The sequence below is a fragment of the Lepisma saccharinum genome, chromosome 13 (genome assembly GCF_977018435.1).
Source record: "Lepisma saccharinum chromosome 13, izLepSacc3.1, whole genome shotgun sequence".
Lineage (NCBI taxonomy): Eukaryota > Metazoa > Arthropoda > Insecta > Zygentoma > Lepismatidae > Lepisma > Lepisma saccharinum.
Genome location: NC_139241.1, coordinates 64919235 through 64938932, shown reverse-complemented (window position 1 = coordinate 64938932; position 19698 = coordinate 64919235). Strand labels below are relative to the sequence as shown.

General features: G+C 40.0%; 1 protein-coding gene across 2 annotated transcripts in view; it reads left to right on the top strand.

Annotated features, from left to right (window-relative positions):
- The window catches only part of Ret (protein kinase receptor Ret oncogene), a 349319-nt gene that overhangs the window by 171479 nt on the left and 158142 nt on the right, over positions 1-19698 (top strand). For both annotated transcript variants that reach the window (XM_083134370.1, XM_083134369.1), the window contains exon 2: positions 10809-11021. In XM_083134370.1, coding sequence (XP_082990496.1) covers positions 10809-11021 — 213 coding nt within the window. The remainder of the gene's footprint in view (positions 1-10808; positions 11022-19698) is intronic.

Below are 19698 nucleotides of genomic sequence, written 5' to 3'. Positions count from 1 at the left end.
GATATTTATATTATATAACATATAATAAACCACTGCACCAGAATGTGACATATAAAATTTTGTTACAAGAATTTAATTTCAAGAGCCTTTGTAATAGGCGGGATATTCTATATCAATTATACTTGTATAAAACTGTAAACTGTATATTGGACAATAGTTATATTCTCAGCCAACTGTAATTCAATACGAGGAAAAATAATTTACGTGGGCGAAATTTACTGATTCCTAAAACACTTAAAACTCAGAAATATAAGAACAGTTCATGAAGTAGAATGTGTGATTTGTATACTAAGCTTTCAATTAATAACCAGAGATTTCTAATTGCCTTTCAAACTTTACAAAAAAAATTATTGAATCAAAAGTATAATAACAAATATATTGTAATTATTTTGGTAGAACTATCTTATCTTCTAGTGTATTCAACAATTATGTACAAATACTATATTCAATATATGTAATTATAACTAATTACAACTAATTTGTAATTGTATGGTGAAATTCAACTGAAAGATACCGATTGACTATGCGATTATGTAATTGATTACTTTTACTATCGGCCTATGTATGTTTGTATGAATGCTAATTGCATTTGTTCTGTTTATGTTTTTTTTGTTTTCTCTTTTCTTTGTGTGTGTATTTGGTTATAAACTTATCTTTTGTAAGATTGCTTATCTGCCTTCTATAATTGGAGGATTTACCTCTGCTAAGGCAGTAATTGAATAAATAAATAAAAACCTAATATCGTGTGCGACCTCCTTTAGAGTACAACTGCAAGAACTGATAACGTTCTGCCTATTTATACACCTGTTTCGCGATGCCAGCACCACATGAATATTTGCATATTGCTATCCCATGACTTCTGGCTCTTGACTTGAGTGTATGTAAACAGCAAGCTACACTGTGCGGACAGGGGTAAAAATAAAGTAAATACAGTAATAGGTGGAATTGGAAGTTAATTTTAATTACTTTGGTTTTAGTACTACCGTTTCGAGGATATTTCTGGGGGATTGAACCACCCAAACCCCTTCCTCTCTGCACGCCATCCAAGTAAGGGTGCCTCTGACTCGTATTGGCTGCAAATGCCCAGAATAGAAGCCCTTATCAAGTATCAACAGGTTCTCACCACATTAACATGAAGGGGGTCGTTTACAAGTGAACAATAATGAACATACTGTGGTGATACCAGAGACCTCTAGTGGCCTATATACGAACCTGTAACGCAACCGATGGTGTAAATGCACATTGGAGGTGAGCGTTTTTATTGTTTCCAAGGCAATACCAATTAAGTTCCACCTGCAAATGGAGAGGGTTTCCACGAAACTTGGTGGCTGGAACTGGAGCAAAAAATTCCCGGGTTAGCTTTATGCGACGCTCAATATAACACTTTGTTGGCGGCGAAGGACCTCATGGCTTGTTGGGGCAAACGCCCCCCTCCCCCCCTACGAATAAAACTGAATTTACGTTTCATTACGGTTAATGTTTCTGTTTGAAATTTGAATTGACAACAGATAATAATAGGATTAGGTCTGGTTGGTCGTTATCCCGATCTAGTTTCTGTAATGGCCCTCTCCCAGCGGTAGGTGCATTTAGGATGCTATGTACGAACGGCCATAACTGGGATATGGGGTATTAAGGGTGGGCTGCATATCGTCGCTCGTATGTATGCTCTACCCTATTCGCTCTCACACAAACAAACATTCCCTTTCACTTGTTCCATCTTCCTCTCTCCATATGTTCCCCTTTCGCATTCTCTTTCACTGTATCTTCTTTCTCTTCTGTCTATCTCATTTCCTCTCCTTTCATCGATCTCACTTGCCTTGTATCTTCTTTCCCTCGTTCATTCTACGTTTATCTTCTATCACTCTTTCTTTATCTTTCATCTATTTAGAAATTAACATTTCTTTCCTCTTCCCTTCGTTCATTTGCTCTCTTAATATGCTCTTTCTTCTCTTTTCTTTCCCTTTCTCTTCCTCGCTGTTCTCTCTTTTTCTCTCACTCTCTATCTACCTCAATAAATTTAATTTTTTAATGTGTCTCTCTTCCAAAAAAGTTAGTTCTAATTCCACTTTATACTCAGTTATGCTTATCGGGACTGGGCCTACAGTTTAAATTAGATCAGAACCACTGTCCATTTTGCCTCCATCAGGGTTCGAACGGGGGATTACCAATCTTTCACTTTATCTTCTTTAGTCCCTTCTTCCACCTTCTCTTGTCTCGGTCTCTCCCCTTCTCTCTCTCTCTCTCTCTCTCTCTCTCTCTCTCTCTCTCTCTCTCTCTCTCTCTCTCTCTCTCTCTCTCTCTCTCTCTCTGTGTGAGTGTGTGTGTGTGTGTAAAGCAAGTATTACGGATAAAAATTGAGGAAAATGGAGAAACAGAAAGAAAGAAAGTGATAGAGAGGAAAAATGAATGAATGAATTGCCTTATATTACTTCGCTTTTCTGCCAATATTGGCCAATCGCTAAGATGAGGATGAATGGTTATAAGATGAAAGAAAAGAAGGGACAGTGACAAGCACACATGGACAACACATAACAAAGTCCCATAGAGGATTATAAAGGGTGTCTAAAGAAATATGGTTCTTTTCTAAATCGTAACTTGGCAATATTGCGAGGAATGTGGCGCCACGTAACTTACAAAACATGAAGTAGGTGCCATGCCATTCGGTTATCATGGAGCACTGGAGTGGTGTACAGTGTGTATATTATAATAACGACAGTGTCAGTGCTGCACGTCGAGAATTTCGACGACATTATCAACTTCAACTGCATGCACAAGTTCCATCCTTGCATGCAATACCAAGTTAGGTACGCAAATTCGAGAAAACAGGTTCAACAATTGCAGAATTGAAGACACGAATCCGTGAGGAAATCAACCAGATTCCTGTGGACATTTTACATCGAGCAATGCACGATTTTCCCCGACGACTTCAGGAATGTGTACGCACAAAGGGTAGTAGTCATCTTCCTGACGTCATTTTTAAGACATGAAGGCCATCTTGTGAATGAATAACATGTTTACCATTAATTGCATACTCTATACTATTCATCTCCATGAATACACTAGCGTCGAAGTTCATCTTCTTCTTTTATTTTCCATTTCAAAATGTCCCATATTTTTTAGACACCCTTTAATGGTGATGGGTCTAGTCGCCAGAGTCTCGCTAGTTTGCAAATGTAGTTCAGGGTGTACTACGTGGAAGTGAGGTTAACATTTGGGTGTCTACGAAAAGGGCCACCCCTTACAATCCATAGAGAGAGAAAAGAAGTAGAGAAGAAAAGACAACAGAGAAAAGGAGAACAAGGAAGACACAGTGAGAAAGAAATACAGAAGAAATTAAGAAAGAGAAAAGGTGAAATAAAATAGAATAAGAGAAAGAAACAAGAAAGAGAGGTATGAAGGAAAAAGATAGAAAATAAGATATGAAGAAAGACAGAGAAGGAGAAAGTTAAAGGGAAGGATACAAAGAAGGAGATAGAGGACAGAAAAGGAACTTAAGAAAACAAAGGGAGAGAGAAATAAGATGAATATAAAGTGGAATAAATATAACCTGAGGAGCAATGGGTACAGAAGTAGAGCTCCTCTGAAAATACTTAACCAACCCTTAAGCCCTTATGAACAAAATGCCCTGGTGCCTCGACTGCTGCACAGAAAAAAAGATTTGCAATATTCATCACCAATCTAGAGAACAGAAATTTGTCATAGATACAAGTGTCTTTGTTCTAACGGGAAAAAAATTCCCTGTGGACGCAGCTGTACATCTCCCCTGTCGAGAGAGCAGGCGACCCCTGAGGGGGGAAGGGTGAGGTAGGATCTCTCGCGTGGCTGACTGCTATCAAAAGGAGAATAAAAGAACGTCGCCAAAGAAATAACTCAACCGTCGCTCGTCAACCAGTCTTCCGAAAACACGCTACAAAACAAGTCCGAGAAAGGACAAGGACAATTATGGAGAAGTACACTCTCTATCAATTCTGCCTGCTTCGCTGCGTTCCTTGAGGAAGAAAATTCGTTGCTGTTTTTCCTTCGAGAATATCGGAAATCATAGCCAAGGAGCAACTTGAATGATTGCTGCTGCTCTTCGAGAACATCGGAAATCATAGTCAAGGAGCAACTTGAATGATTACTGCTGCTCTTCGAGAACATCGGAAATCATAGTCAAGTGAGCAACTTGAATGATTACTGCTGCTCTTCGAGAACATCGGAAATCATAGTCAAGTGAGCAACTTGAATGATTACTGCTGCTCTTCGAGAACATCGGAAATCATAGTCAAGTGAGCAACTTGAATGATTACTGCTGCTCTTCGAGAACATCGGAAATCATAGTCAAGTGAGCAACTTGAATGATTACTGCTGCTCTTCGAGAACATCGGAAATCATAGTCAAGTGAGCAACTTGAATGATTACTGCTGCTCTTCGAGAACATCGGAAATCATAGTCAAGTGAGCAACTTGAATGATTACTGCTGCTCTTCGAGAACATCGGAAATCATAGTCAAGTGAGCAACTTGAATGATTACTGCTGCTCTTCAAGAACATCGGAAACCATAGTCAAGTGAGCAACTTGAATGATTACTGCTGCTCTTCGAGAACATCGGAAATCATAGTCAAGTTAGCAACTTGAATGATTACTGCTGCTCTTTGGTGCATACTAAGAAGTTATCATAAAAACGTTATATTGGGTGGTTGGATTTGTATGTCTGATGTTGGTTTTACAGCAATGCTGAAAATTAGCATGCAATGTTAATTGGACATTATCCATTGTCTAGTGCTTTAGACTAACAACTTACTTACTCCAGCTTTCTTATATCTCTCCTTCACTTTCATTGGCTGTACTTCTTCTCTTCCTTCTATGTATTCCCCTTCTGTATCTTGCTTGCTTACTTCTTTTCCTTTCTGTTTCGAGTCTCTATTTGTCTCTTCGGCGAAGTGATCAGCACAGCGCGATACGACACCAGGGGTCTCGGGTTAGAATCCCAGCCTGAGTATGGGTGTTCTTTGTGAGTGTCTGTCTGTTCATCAATTTCATCATGTCATCACTCATCCTCATTTTTGAGATTAGACAAAAGTAACAGAAAGCAAAAGAAAAACACACCAAATCAATCAATCAATCAAGTCTCCATTTCTCTTCCGATTCCACTTCCCTCCTTCCCTTCACTCTCTCTTTCTCTCTCTCTCTCTCTCTCTCTCTCTCTCTCTCTCTCTCTCTCTCTCTCTGTGTGTTAATCTTCTTTTCGTTACGCTCTCTTATAACAAGTCTTCATCCTCATAATGATACGTAAACACGACTTCAATACATCCTCCTCTCGGACACATAACCCTTTGGAAAACTTTTTCTATGTATGCATAGTACATTATTGTATACCTGGTACACCCACCCATTCATGTATACATTATACTAGAGCAATGGCGTTGTGAAAGCGTAGAAATCTTTCTGAATCACCCTGTATTCCTTTGATACAATGCACGGTGTTAAATCAACATTCGGCATATTGCCGTCTCACTGGCAATTATTTTTAAAGTACTTTTTAATTACGAGAAATTAACGAGCGCTCGTTAGAAAGCTACAAACGTCCATCAAATTTACAGAAACTGGCCCCAAAGCAAAAACCGTTGCTAATTGAAGATGTACGAGAAGAGTGTTCTGATTGATGCAGCTGTCTCTCTGGTTGTAACATCATATATTTCGGGTTTTTAATCTGTTTCGTACCCCTCCCCCTCCCTCGTTGGCCGCACAACGAATGTAACGCTGAAACATCTGCCGCACTCCCAGGTCATGCTGTGACGTAATTTTCATTCGCATTGTGGGCGGTTGTTGATGTGGAACCAGGGCTTATATCGGTGGTGTTGCGGCATAAATTCCAGTCTAACTTCAAGTAAGACTTGAAGTAAAATAAACCAAATCAATCAATCGAGGATCATTTATTTCCACTGAACTTACTGGAAAGCAAGGATTAGATTGGGATCACACGGCTTTGATTCATTTATTTTACTTAGCTTTTCTGCCACTTTGGGCTAATCGCGAAGATAAGGATAAGTGATGATACGATTAAATTAATGAACGGGCACTCACGAAGAATACGTATTGGCCAGGCCAGGGTTCGAACCCAGGACTCCTGGTGTCGTAGCGCGCTGTGCTAACCACGAAGGACGCCAGTTACACGGCTTTGAATTGACCATATGCACACTACTATTATAACAATATGGACAAAAATTAATTACATCTTGTCAACTGGATCTGACATCGTTTCTTGTTATTCAATAAATATTCAATTCTTTATCTCCTTGACAATAAATTCCATGCCAGGACAGATGTCTCTATGAAAATTTTGGATATCTTAACTACATGTAAGGTAAAGGAGCCCCTGTGCATGTGCACACATGCCATGAAGGCATGTGGGGTGACGCGGACGTAGAGCTCCACATATTCTTGATCTCGCCCATAGTTGGAATGATGTGATCAGCATCACGACCGACTGCCTTTACCCCCCCCCCTCACGGTAGCTCGCAGGCACCCATTGATACGAGGCTTGGTGCGTTCAGAGCCGCGCAGAAACAGGGAAATGACTGGAAAAATTTCTAATCCAGATCACCTGCTCCGAGATTCAAACCAGCATGTTCTTAACTACATGTAATGAAGGGTAATGAATACGTGCTGTTATATCTCTAGTCTCATACTATAATTTTACGTATTCATGTAATAAAAACAATTCAATATTAATTAACTTACACAGTCCGTCCAGTAGGAAAGGTGACTGATTTTGTTGCCACGGAACGGCCAGTGCCATCTATGGAGAATTATATGTACCACGTAGCGACACATTTCGACTTTCTGTGCTTTCTGTAAAGCACTAGCGTCAACGGTCGACGCATACGGATCTTGTGACTGACAGTACCTGCTGAACGTCGGTCGGAAACGGAGCAATGTGACAACATTAAATTCTGTTTGAAATTATGTAAAAACGCAACAGAGACGTTTCTAATGATTCAAACTGTTTACGGTAGTGAGGCATTGAGTCGTAAGAACGTGTTTAAGTGGTATGCAAGATTTCGTGATGGTTCAGTGTCCAGGGTCTCCAAAACCGAAAAAAGTGCGCATGCAGAAGAGCCGAATCAAAACCCTGCTCACGGTTTCCAAAGGCATCATCCACAAGGAATTCACTCTAGACGGTCGCACTGTGAACGCTGAGTATTACGTAGGTATTTTGCATCGTCTATTCGTACCATGCCCTGTTCGATTAAGAAATATTGACCCTGGCAGACCTTGTCAGCTCCTGCTCAGAAATGTGTAGAATAAGCTTTCTACAGGAAATGGTAAGAACACTGGCCTTTGGCAAGAGGTGACGAGAGGCCAAGCGAGGGTTTATATACGTGCGCATGAGAGCGACACGAGGCCTTTTAATCTGGAATCATCGGAGAAGCAGGAGCTACTGGTCTTATTTCTAAACCGAACAGGGTAAGCTAGTCTACACCCATTCTGCCATTTGCATTGCTCACTTCAGTCTAGAAACGAATCATGAGTCTATTTTAATGAATAGTTAGATATTTGTACCTGCCCGTTCAGGGCTGTCTCTACCATCAACTAGTACTAACAGTACATCCCTATTTAAGATCCCCGCGTTCAGAGGAACGCTACGTATTGGCCAGGATTCGTTGAGTTCGGCCTAAACATCGGGAACAGGGCTCGTGGTCTCTGTTTCACGACAATGCACCCGTGCACAAGAGCAGGTTGTTACGCCAGTTTTTGGCCAAAAAGGGATAGTGGAGCTCAATCACCCCCCATATTCTCCAGATTTAGCTCCATGCGACGTCTGGCTATTTCCAAAACTGAAATTGGCGTTGAAAGGAATGCGTTTGACACCATTCCAGACATCCAAAAGGCTTCGACCGCGATTTTGGAGGCAATTCCGAAACAGGAGTACCAAGACTGCTTCACAAAGTTCTACAACCGCTTCAGTGCATGTATTGACTCACGAGGTATAAACGTTATTGTAAACAACCAGTCCACAACGTCTTGTCTTTCATTTCTCATTAGTCACCTTTCCCTCTGGATGGACTGTGTACATTCGTATTATGTATACACCTATAAATTATATTACCACATTATACAATATTCCTGAGACACTTAGTTGGTACTCCCACACCCTTCCCATAGATATGTGCCTGGCTCTGAACTTTATTCGCTGCAGGGTTACAAGCTATAAAGGTCAAATCCCACGTCAGGTCCAATGAGACGAAACTGGTCGTTCGGGAACTCTGATCTCGTGGGTAAAGGCCTGGAAAACATCATATTACACGCGTTCTCTTTCTCTCCATTTGATATCGAATAGCAAATACTTCAGTGGCACTCTCTCTCTCTCTCTCTCTCTCTCTCGTTCAGTGAATACATACGGTCCACTTGCATTTTTCCTGCCGGCCTTGAGTTTCCAAATGGTGCGGCACGAAATTCTGACCTTTACGTGGCTGACTCCTTATCGGCATCTGGCGTGCTCTTGTCCGTTTCACGAAGGAGAGAATCGATAGAGAACTAGAGAGTACAGAGCAATTGCCTCGTAACTGGAATGTCCAGCATGAAGTCACTCCCTATTAAAAGCTTCACTTAACTCACTCCCTCGCACCTTAAGGCAAAGGATTTTGTTTCAAGCTCACTTCATACTCAAATAAGCTAATTCAGGGTGGCTACTCTAATATCCTGAAAAAATTCCAAGTATAATTCTCGGTTTTCAAGACGAACTTTCCAAAAATTCAAGGACACAACTAAGAGTTTCGTTGAAGGGCCCGGACTTTTAGGATTTTATAGACATCATTTTAGGCTTTATAAAGAGATGATTTAGCCCTTTTTAGATTTTTTTACTTACCCGTATTTTTATTGAAATCAATCACAAATCTTTGCATTTACATGAGCATCAATACTGCAAACACATTTACCTTCACATATTACATGTTTACTAAACTTAAAGTATACAAAAAACACAGTTTTTAGAAAATACAGAAAATAATAAAAATTTAAAACGTGTCATAGTTAAGCTATTTCTTTTGTAATGCCAACTTTGCTTCCCTTTTTTTTCTCATGCCCTTTCCCTTCTCTCATTTCCATTCCCCCTTCTGTGTGTGTGTGTGTGAGAGAGAGACAGGGGGGGGATTGAAAATACGTTTTCATATTGCCGTACAGTTAACAATGTGTTCACTCTGATGAAACAAAACAAGGTTTCAGCATTTTTTTTTTACATTTATTTAGCTGAAAAGTTCAATTTAACCTTTTTAGGATCTATAACTCCTTTTAGCCGTTATTAGGACCTATAGGATTCATGTATTTCATTAAGAAATGGCTAAAACGAAAATATATATTGGAATAGTGACGTTACCAAGTAAGGAATAAAATAGGTTAAAACCTGAGAATCCGGGTCCTACTTATTACCACCCCCCCCCCCCCACACACAAATATACTAACAATATAAAGAATCATTGTGATTCCAAAGTTTCCAGACAGACAATGAACTGACGCTAAACGCAGTCCAATTTCCGTCATGAAAAAAAGTAGCTTAAAATCTCGAAAAAAGGTAGATTTGACGCCATCACATAACTTGCTATGTCTGTCAGAGGAATTTATATGCCAAGAACGTTATCAAAGTATACGGACTGAGGGAAATCTTTTTAATTTTCCACTGCAACATTATTTTACTTTCTCGATAAACGCAAAAGTTAGACTGTGAAAAACGTACACCAGAGCATTTATAAATATGTATAGCTTGAATGGTATTTGGATTAATAAAAGATGCAACTTTTCACGTCTACGAAGTAAAATTCACGCTGAATTCCCGGAGCCAATAATTCACACATAATTCCCTGTGAGGAGCCACCCTGTAATTGGTTTGATTCTTAACTGATTTCATTGATTCTACTTCGCTGTTCTGCCACTTTTTGATAATCGCGAAGATGAGAATAAGTGGCGATAAGATTAAATTGATGAAGGGACAAGCATAAACGTACATGGACAGGACAGAACAAGAGTCCTACAGAGGATTATCAAGATGTCTGCCAAAATAACAAATCCATAAATCTTGACGACTTCCTTTACCTTTATTTATTCGATCCTACTTAGGTAAAGTTGGAAATTAGCAATGAAGAAAATAAATATATATTTAATGAAAAATAACTACCAAAAGGTCAATTAAGATGAAAACTGAAGCTGAATTTAACAAAAGAATTTGACTTCTTTATTTTTTAATGGATCCTTGGCAGATTAGCGAGGCTCTGGCGTCAGGACTAACAGCCAGAATAATCTTATGTGGGACTCGTGTTGTAGTCCCTATATATTTGTGATTATCCCTTCATTCATCTTACCTCACCACCATTTATCCTCATCTTCGCGATTAGCCAAAGGGGTAGAAAAGTGAAGTAAAATGAACTAAATCAATGAATGATTGAATAGCAAAAACTATTGACCACAAGTTTAATTTCTCGACTTTTTATTGACTTCTTGGCCTACTTGTTGATTTCTTCACTTTTTCTTGACTTTTATGACTGGCAGACACCATGAATCCAGATGCCAGAACCTCGTTAGCCTGCAAAATGCAGTCCAAGTGTACTACGAGGTAGAGACGTTTGGGATCATTCCAAAAGGGACTGTAGGGCTGTAACAGGAGCGGAAAGGAGTACTTTGATTTGAAGAATCGCCATGCGAAGATGTCCAAATGGGTTAGGTAGCTCCTATTCTAAAGAGATTATAGAAATATCAGTGAGTTTTGGTACATCCTGTATGTATTCTGTTACCCTACTTCCTTTCATCTAACGGACGTCTCTCTGTCTTTCCAGGCTCTGCCTTGTACTTCCAGCAGCCCGTGGTCCATCTCAAGGTTCCAGCGGATGCTGACGGAGAGTTCTTGCTGAGAGCTACAGCTCTGCTCAACGCTTCAGGGAGCAGCGGGAAAGTCACCTACAGGCTGCAGGAGCCGGTCAACCATCTGCGGCTGGACCCGGAGACGGGAGAACTGTTCCTGAAGAACACGTCTCATCTCAGGCAGCGTGGTAAGCAAAGAATTCTCTATGTTGGAAGTTTGCTTCTGTGCACAGGTTGATTTGTACTGTATTGGTCCCGGGCTCGAATCTCGGCCTGGCCGTGGGCGCTCTTTGTGAGTGTTTCTTCATCAATTGCATCATATCATCCATCACTCATCCTCATCTTCGCGATTAGCGAAAAGTGGCAGAAATGCGAAGTAAAATAAACCAAAATCAATCAATCGTAGTGTCTTTTCGAGAGGCTCTCAAACGTGAATCTTACCTTTCACGTAGTACATCCCGGTAACTAGAGGCGGATGGATGTGAAGTGCTGATGAGACCTCAATGTATGAACCAAAAATACTGAGAACACAGGTGGAATATATTATAATGTCGGTATCTTGAAAAGTACGAAAATAATAACTAATTATTTTTAAGTTTGAGCTTTTTGAATTTATGTTTTGAGTCCACTTTATGCATAGATTGGCTATTTGGGACTGGACTTTAAATTTAAAGTGAGATCAGATCCACTCTGTGTCTCCAGCGGGTATCCAACCCGGGACCCCTTGATCACAATGAGACCATATTACCACTACCCCATCGGGAGGCCTTTTGCTTGTTCATGTAATATTATTATTAGATCCATTTCGACGATAACAATTAGTATTTCCAAAAAACTTTAATTGTCGTAGTTCTCACCTTTTACTTATCATCAATCACAAACGAACAGCAAACATTGGTTTTTCTTATTTATTATTAATACTTGGAAACTTTGAGGAGGGGAGCGGATTCTGATACTTCCTTCGTGACCTTGTACAATTACACGAGAACGCGCCACAACAAAGAGACGAACGAAACTCAATTGCAGTCGTCCCTGAAACTTTGTAAACAGAAGAGCATTAAAGTAAATAATGACGTAAGGGCATTGATTGATTGATTGAGGCCCTGGCACGCGATCTTCGGCTCGGATCAGACGACAACCGATCGAAGAGCAGTTCAAAGGATCCCGATCGATCCTGCCTCCCTGGCTTCTCCATGGATTATTCATCTTCCACCCGTCCCATCCATCTAACTCGCCCGAAGAACGCACGGGTCAATTAAGGAAATTGGCATCCTGTTTGTAGAAATGCTGTGCGATTGGTTCACTCCTTGCCACATTGAATTGTTCGACCTCTTGGAATGAACTGTTCATCGAGCCTTTATCAATAGCTAGTTCTCATTTAAATATTTAATAAAACTATATTGTACAGAGGAATGAAAAAATAGGTAGCTGTATGGTTACGGAACGTGCAAGTAAATTCAAGTAAAAAGTTACTTGTAATAATATATAGGGTGAGACAAAAGTCAGGGTTATGTGAATTGCCACCACGGTCGCCAGACCTAACACCCCTGGATTATTACTTGTGGGGACACGAAAAGACAATCGTGCATGCTAAGAAAATGAAGAACTTGGACCACTTTAAAGAGAAGGTCGCAGGCGCCATCTCTCAAATCCCTCCCACCACACTAGCAGATGTCTTACGCGCAACTAGGAGCACCGAATTGAAGCATATTGAACATGTAGCTACTGTAACTATAACAATAAAGTATCAATGATCTGTATGTTCGTATGCACTTATTTGTTTTCCTATGTAACCTGACTTTGGCCTCACCCTGTACAATATATTAAATACACTCCTCACGAAGAGTTTGGAATATTGTTACATTAGGCAATACGTGATAGGCAAGATCTTGGAATTCAACAACACATGGTATTTGTCTGCGGCACGTTCTCTTGTTTTCGCTGATATATGCCACCCTGCCTATCACTTATCATCTAATCATCGTCGCCTTGTAATCAAGGGGTCCCGGGTTCGATTGCAGGAGGAGGAACGTAGAGGTTCGGATCCCACTTTAAACTTTAGGTCCAGTCCCGATTACCCTTTCTGTGCATAAAGTGGACTTAAAACACCAAATCAATCAATCAATGAAAACCTATCGCCTAATATAACAAAATTCCAAACTTTTTGTGAGAAGTGTATGTATTACATATAAATGAGAATTAACAACTTTCTATTACCTATTTAAATTGCTTGCCATCAGCAATAAAACTCTCCTGTACAATGTACAAAGTAACAACTGCATGTCTACTTTTACACACACACACCCACACACACCCTGTATACTATACTCGCGGGTCGTTCAAATCAAACCTTCAGAGTTTTCAAAATAACGGTACAGAAGACGTATATGAAAGACTTTACTTATAAGAGACAAATGTCTGCTATTGAGTTGATTTTTGTATTTAGCGTCACTTTTCTGACACTTTTGGCTAATCGCGACGATGAGTATGATATGAGGAAACTGACGAATGTATACTGACAAAGAATATCCATGTCCAGGTCGGGATTCGAACCTGGGAGCCGAGGCGTCGTAACGCGCTGTGCTAACCACTCCGCCAAGGAAAGTGTCCACCACCACCACGTGAAACGCTAACGTCACTTGCTAAACAAGATGGCGGACAAGCCTGTGAGAGGAAACGTGGAACAGCATGTTGTAATGGCATTTGTTGTGGATGAAAGCGTAAAACCGAGCGAAATTCGCAGAAGGCTTCAAGAACAAAACAACAATAGTACTCCTAACCGCAGTAAAGACGGCCGTACATCTGTGCAAGACGATCATCCAAGACCATAATTTTGATATGCATTTTATTGCCACTGGGCTGATCATTATCGAGATAGAAACATTGCTATTAAGCATTAAATGTGCCTGTTCCACAAATAATAGAAACATTATATATGACCGACATACAGTACTTCCACATAAGCAAGATTCAAGTACAAAAAAAATCATATTTTTATGACAGAAAATTGAATTCGACTTACATAAAAACACAAAAGAAAATTTCATTCTTAAAAACATACTTGTATGAATAAAGAATACGAAGAAAATCACTTTGTCTTACTTTTGTCTAAAAGCAGATACTTTGACTGTCCAATTAAGTAGACATTTTTCCTCCCATGGAGTACAATTTTACACTAGGGTGTCTACCAAAATATCAAATCCAAGATTCTTGACTTTCCTTCCATCTTCTTGACTCTTTCTCCTTTTTTCTTAACATATACTTAATTGGCCCCTACTTAGGTATAGTTTGAAATGAAGAAAATAGATATTTTTATTCAATGAAAAAAAAACCTACCACAAGGCTGGTTAAGATGAAAACTGAAGCTGTAGTTTGCATGTAAAAATTAATACTTGAAACTTGATCCTGGATGGGGAATGGCCACATTACTTTAATATTTGCACAAAACTTCACGAATATAAGAATGAAATTCTTAAGAATCAAAGCGAAAAAACTCACACACAATACAAACACAACTAAATACAATTTTAGATTTTCAAATATTCAATTTTATCAAATCAAAGTACAGGTATATAACAATGTAAATTCACTATACTGTAAAAAATAGCACAAATTCTTGACCACAAGCTTAATTTCTTGCATTTCTTGACCTACCTGTTGATTTCTTGACTTCTTTTGACTGGTGGACACCCTGCACACGAACGTAAACAGAGGGCTCAATATTTCATACGCAAGCAGTAAACATAACGACTTCAATTCCGGGAAATAGTTAAATATCAATGAACAAAAGTCTTCTTCTGTGGGATGAGAAGCGACACAACGAAACCATACTGAATATTGAGTTATCTTTGGCGGTGAACTTATGCAAGAAGCACAAGGTCACGCTAATGATCCGCCAATCGTACCTCAACAAATGGTATGCAGATTTTTTCGTACACAGGATTCACATAGCAATTTTGTTTCCCTCTACCTCACGATACAAGTTAATCGATTAACCACACGTGATCGATTAATCGAATTTTAAAATTGATTGACTTGGTTTATTTTACTTCACTTTTCTGACACTTTTAACTAATCGCAAAGATGAGGATGATATCATGAAATTCATCAAGAGACACTCACAAAGAACAGCCATTCCCAGGCCGGGATTCAAACTCCGGACACCTGGCGCCGTAGCGTGCTGTGCTAACCACTCCGCCACGGAGGTCAGCGTATTTAAAAAATGATCGGTTAATCAGTTAGATTAAGCTGGATTAAAGATATCTGAAAATTAATTTCACCATTCGATTTGGCACAAAATTTCACACGATTTTGATATGTTATGCCTCTATTCCCGTTTGAAAATAATATGTTAAATCTAAGATGGCGGAGGTTTGTAACATGCATCAACGATGCAGCACTTGGTATCCTAGATGTTGCATATGGTTACATTCATGTCCAATAATATCTGTAGAAATGATATGGCTAGGTCCAGACTTCTGAATCTCCGTGTATATCGTTAGTTAGATTAATATGTGACGTCACGCAGTATGGTGCTATCAGATCAGGTCAAGTTTAGGACCAAATATTGGTTCAAAACTCAAGAGACTTTTAATTTTAGTTGAACTCTACTTTCAGATAAAATACCAAAAATCAAATGAAATAAACATAACGCGAGCGTTCAAGAAAAACATTCCATTCTCCCGTTCGGATTCGCTCGCTAGTTGTGTGTGAAAAAGTCTCCCCTTCTCACATCGCTATTAGAAGGGACATCAAATTAGCGTAACCAACGTGATCTATCACCAAAGAGTATCACATTGTTGCTAATTGACCTCCGGGGAGTAGGCGATGACTAAAATGCCCTGCTGGGCTTCTCCTTGACGCCGCGATATGGCAAATAACCTGACAACATTGTAATCAATCCTCAAGGCAACACCCTCCATTGGCGTCGGGCCATTAGGTTATTGACCTCCCTGACACTTCTACACCAGCAAACCTTGGCATGTTCTACCACGATAAAGAATACCTGGATGAAAGCAGATCAAAATATGCAAGAAATATAAAAACTTAATGGTATAATTTAGGGAAACTATTAACAGTATATTTCATTGAGAACCACACATCATAAATGAATGAAATCTAACTTAAGCTAATAATATTGTGTACATTAATTTCATCACTATATACGAGGACAAATCGAAAAGTCTTTGCCCCTATTTTTTTTAAGCCGAAATAGTAGTGTGATTGAGAAACCGAGATATACATTCAATGCAATAGGTTGGAACGCTCCAGCGTTGACTCTCGGCTGCTCCGCGGCACGGCGCTGCTGTCAGTTTGCAAAGATGACTGTAGTAGTCAACACGTCCACGTCGTACGAGCAGCGAAGAGTTATTCGTTTTCTATGGAGCATTGGACGAACGTCTATCGAGAGGAAATGCTGCCGACGTATGGGGAAAAGTGTCTCGCTTTGAGAAGTGTGCGGTGGTGGTGTTGTGAGCTCGTAAATGGTCGAGAACACCTTCACGACAATGACCAGTCGGGGCGGGACGTTCTCGTTCCTCGCTCACAACGGAAAACATTGCTCACGGTCTTCTGGGATCGCCGAGGACCGCTTCTGCTGGATTTCATGCCACGAGGTGACACCATCAACGCTGACAGCTATTGTGGCACACTCTCACGTCTGCGAGCTGCCATCAGAAAAAAACCCGCCAAGGGATTCTCGATGTGGACAATGTGGTTATCCTCCACGATAACGCCAGGCCTCATGTGGCAAACAGGACCATCGACAGATTTTAGTCATTCGAATAGGAGATTCTGGAGCATGCACCGCATAGTCCAAACCTCGCCCCAGTGATTTCCACGCGTTCGGTCCACTGAAGAAGTTCCTGGCAGGACAGAGGTTCATTTGCGACGACGACGAAGCCATGCTCGCTGTCCGGTGGTGGTTCCACGATCAACCGGCCGAATTCTGCAACAGCGGAATCTCCAAACTAGTGGTGCGATGGGACAAATGCCTGAACTGCTGTGGTGACTATGTGCAAGGTACATAGTACAATTCCTATATTTTGATTTCCCTGCATGTTTACTATTTCGGCTAAAAAAAAGTTGGGGCAAAGACTTTTCGATTTGCCCTCGTATATATGTATGTATTTCTGCATGTATGGTAGTGTAATGGGTGGCACTTTGTGGAGACACTCAAATGCCAACCTCTCTTGGACGGAACTTGGAGACTAACGAGGCTCTGGCGTCTGGACTCACAGCCAGTGTAATCCTCTGTGTGCTGTCATGTGTGATTGTAATTGTCCTTTCATCAATTTCATCTTATCACCCTTCATCCTCATCTTCGCAATTACCTGAAACTGTAAGAAAGCGAAGTAAAATGAAACAAATTAATCGTTGTATGTGGGTGTGTTGCGTTATTTCAAGTCGCTTTTCTGACAATTTTGATTGATAGTGACGATGAGGATGAATAATGATAGGATGGAATGGATGAAGGAAAGCTCACAAAGAACAGCCATGCCAGGTTGGCATCTCCCTTCCACCTCCCCACTACCAAGCAACGACATTTTATGTGCGTCAAGTGGTTTGTCCAGAAAGTTCTACTTAGAGGTGGTGTAAGTTCGCATTTAGCGGGTATAAGGGTAAATTTATAGCTTGACCATAAATTGCTTTCTTGCCAAAAAGTTTATGGGGGCGTTTGGGAAATTGTGCGGGGGGTGGCTAAATGCGTCCTTCGATGCTTTCTTTTTGAACTAATATTGTTTGTGATATTTACATCCTGAAAATTCTGAAATGAGGAAACAAAGAAAAACTAATTTAAGATAATATAGATTATATTTAAAAATTGATAGATTCCATTTCTGATTTGAAAAAAAGTTTAGCATATTTTACAATATTTCAGTTGTGTCTTACTGTCTTTAATAATAAAACATTAAAATGCTGACCAAGACAAACTTTTATAGTATAAAAATATACATAAAAACGTAACGTTTTCACCCTTTAACAGGGTCTTCTTCAGACGAAACTTCACAACAAATTAATGAAGGTTACAAAGTATATACACTCCCAGACAGGGTCCATACACAAAACAACACGACGGCACCAATCCTTATCTTAGAACATTTCATTTCAGGAATTCCTGAGTGTGGAATCTCCTGACAGGTACCTGGTAAAAGTTTGGCCTTATCAATACCTCCACTAATGAACCTAGACAGATTCCTTATCTCCTGGACTCCTTCCATCCTCTTTTCTTTCTTCGTTTTTCTCCCTTCTTCTTTTCTCCTTCCTTTATCTCATCCTTTCCACTCTTTCTAACCCTCCTTTCCATTCTTTGTTAATTTTCAGCCCCCCATTGCAGTTCATTATTTCTTCTTCTCCGTCTTTCTTTATTTCCTTGGCTTCTTTCCACTTCCTCACTATTCCTCTCTTCTCCCTCCCTATTCTCCTAGTCTTCTCCTATTCTATGTCGTGTCCCGTGAATATAGCATTTTTCTCCCTCTTTAATCTTACGTCATCCTTATGTTGCTTCAACCTGTGTTTCAGTCTCTTTTTTGTTCCCCCTATGTACACACTCTGACTCTTTAATAACATACTATATTACTACTACTACTACTTTGGGAAAGAGAACATTCTAGCAGTGTGTCACCAGAATGTATCTCTTCTCGTACATTCTGACTTTGCTGTCCTAAAACATTAATGGCACCCTAAGCTTCAGCCCCTCCCAGCTTACCACTCGCTACGGGCCTGCTTGTAATTGCTTCCAACACGTTCACCTTGTAGTCTAGTGACGTGGAACTGCTTCCAAACCGCAGTAGCTTTCATGAATTAACTGACTTTCTTATCAGAATCATATCACCACACCCCCGCCATGCTCAGTTGACACGCCATCCAGACAGACGTTGCCCGTGATTTGCAGAGCGCGTTTATTTTCCGCTCTCTGAATTCTGAGAATCGAAGCGCCCCCGGAGGAAGTGCGTAGGAGAACACGGGCGGCAAAAACCGACCGAGCAACCTGTTGACATGGGTTTCATTCTGCAGAACGCTACTTGATATGTTTATACAACGAGGACACCTTTCGCGAAATCCATACTTTTAAAAATACGCGTACATTGTCAGCAGTGTTGTGCGGTAGAAAATAGGTCCTTGTCTACACACGTTGTCTACGCATAGATTACATTCGCATATACTTTGTAGTAAACTGTATTGAAAATTAATGTATGACACTGTTTTGAAAAAGAGGTGGAATTTTTTAATCTTTTTGGTTCATATCCAGATGAAAGCAATCCTATTTACAACAAAAACATGTAGCATTCTCTTCCAAGCACCATCTGTTGATAAAAAGTAAAAGGTGGGCACGTACCAATCGTAAGACAAAAGTGATGCATTTTTTTCAATTAATCACGAGCATATTTCTAACATTCTGAGGGCGCAGTGGTAGCGTGATCAAGAGGTCCCGGGAGGCACATGGTGGTTCGGATCCCACTTTAAACTGTAGGTCCTGTCCAGATTAGCCTTTCTGTGAATAAAGTGGACTTAAAAAAATTCAATTCAATTCATACATTCTGTTCGACACAGCAGAATATTGTAATTGTAAAGAGTGCAAGTTACTTTTCACGCTTCTTCAATAACTATAATGCAGGATAATTCTACAAGAACGGTGCCACATTTCCATGGCACCTTTTGTTACTTTAGACATTATCCAAGTTATGCCTGAATCACACGAGGCTATATCTCCTGCTGGATTTTCCGCTTATACTAGTAGTTATAACACCATTAAGCCTTGTTTCCATGATATGAGAAACTCAATATGCTGACCAAGGCAGAAATTTATTTTATTATAAAACATAAACTAAACGTAACGTTTCAACCTTCTAGCAGACTCTTCAG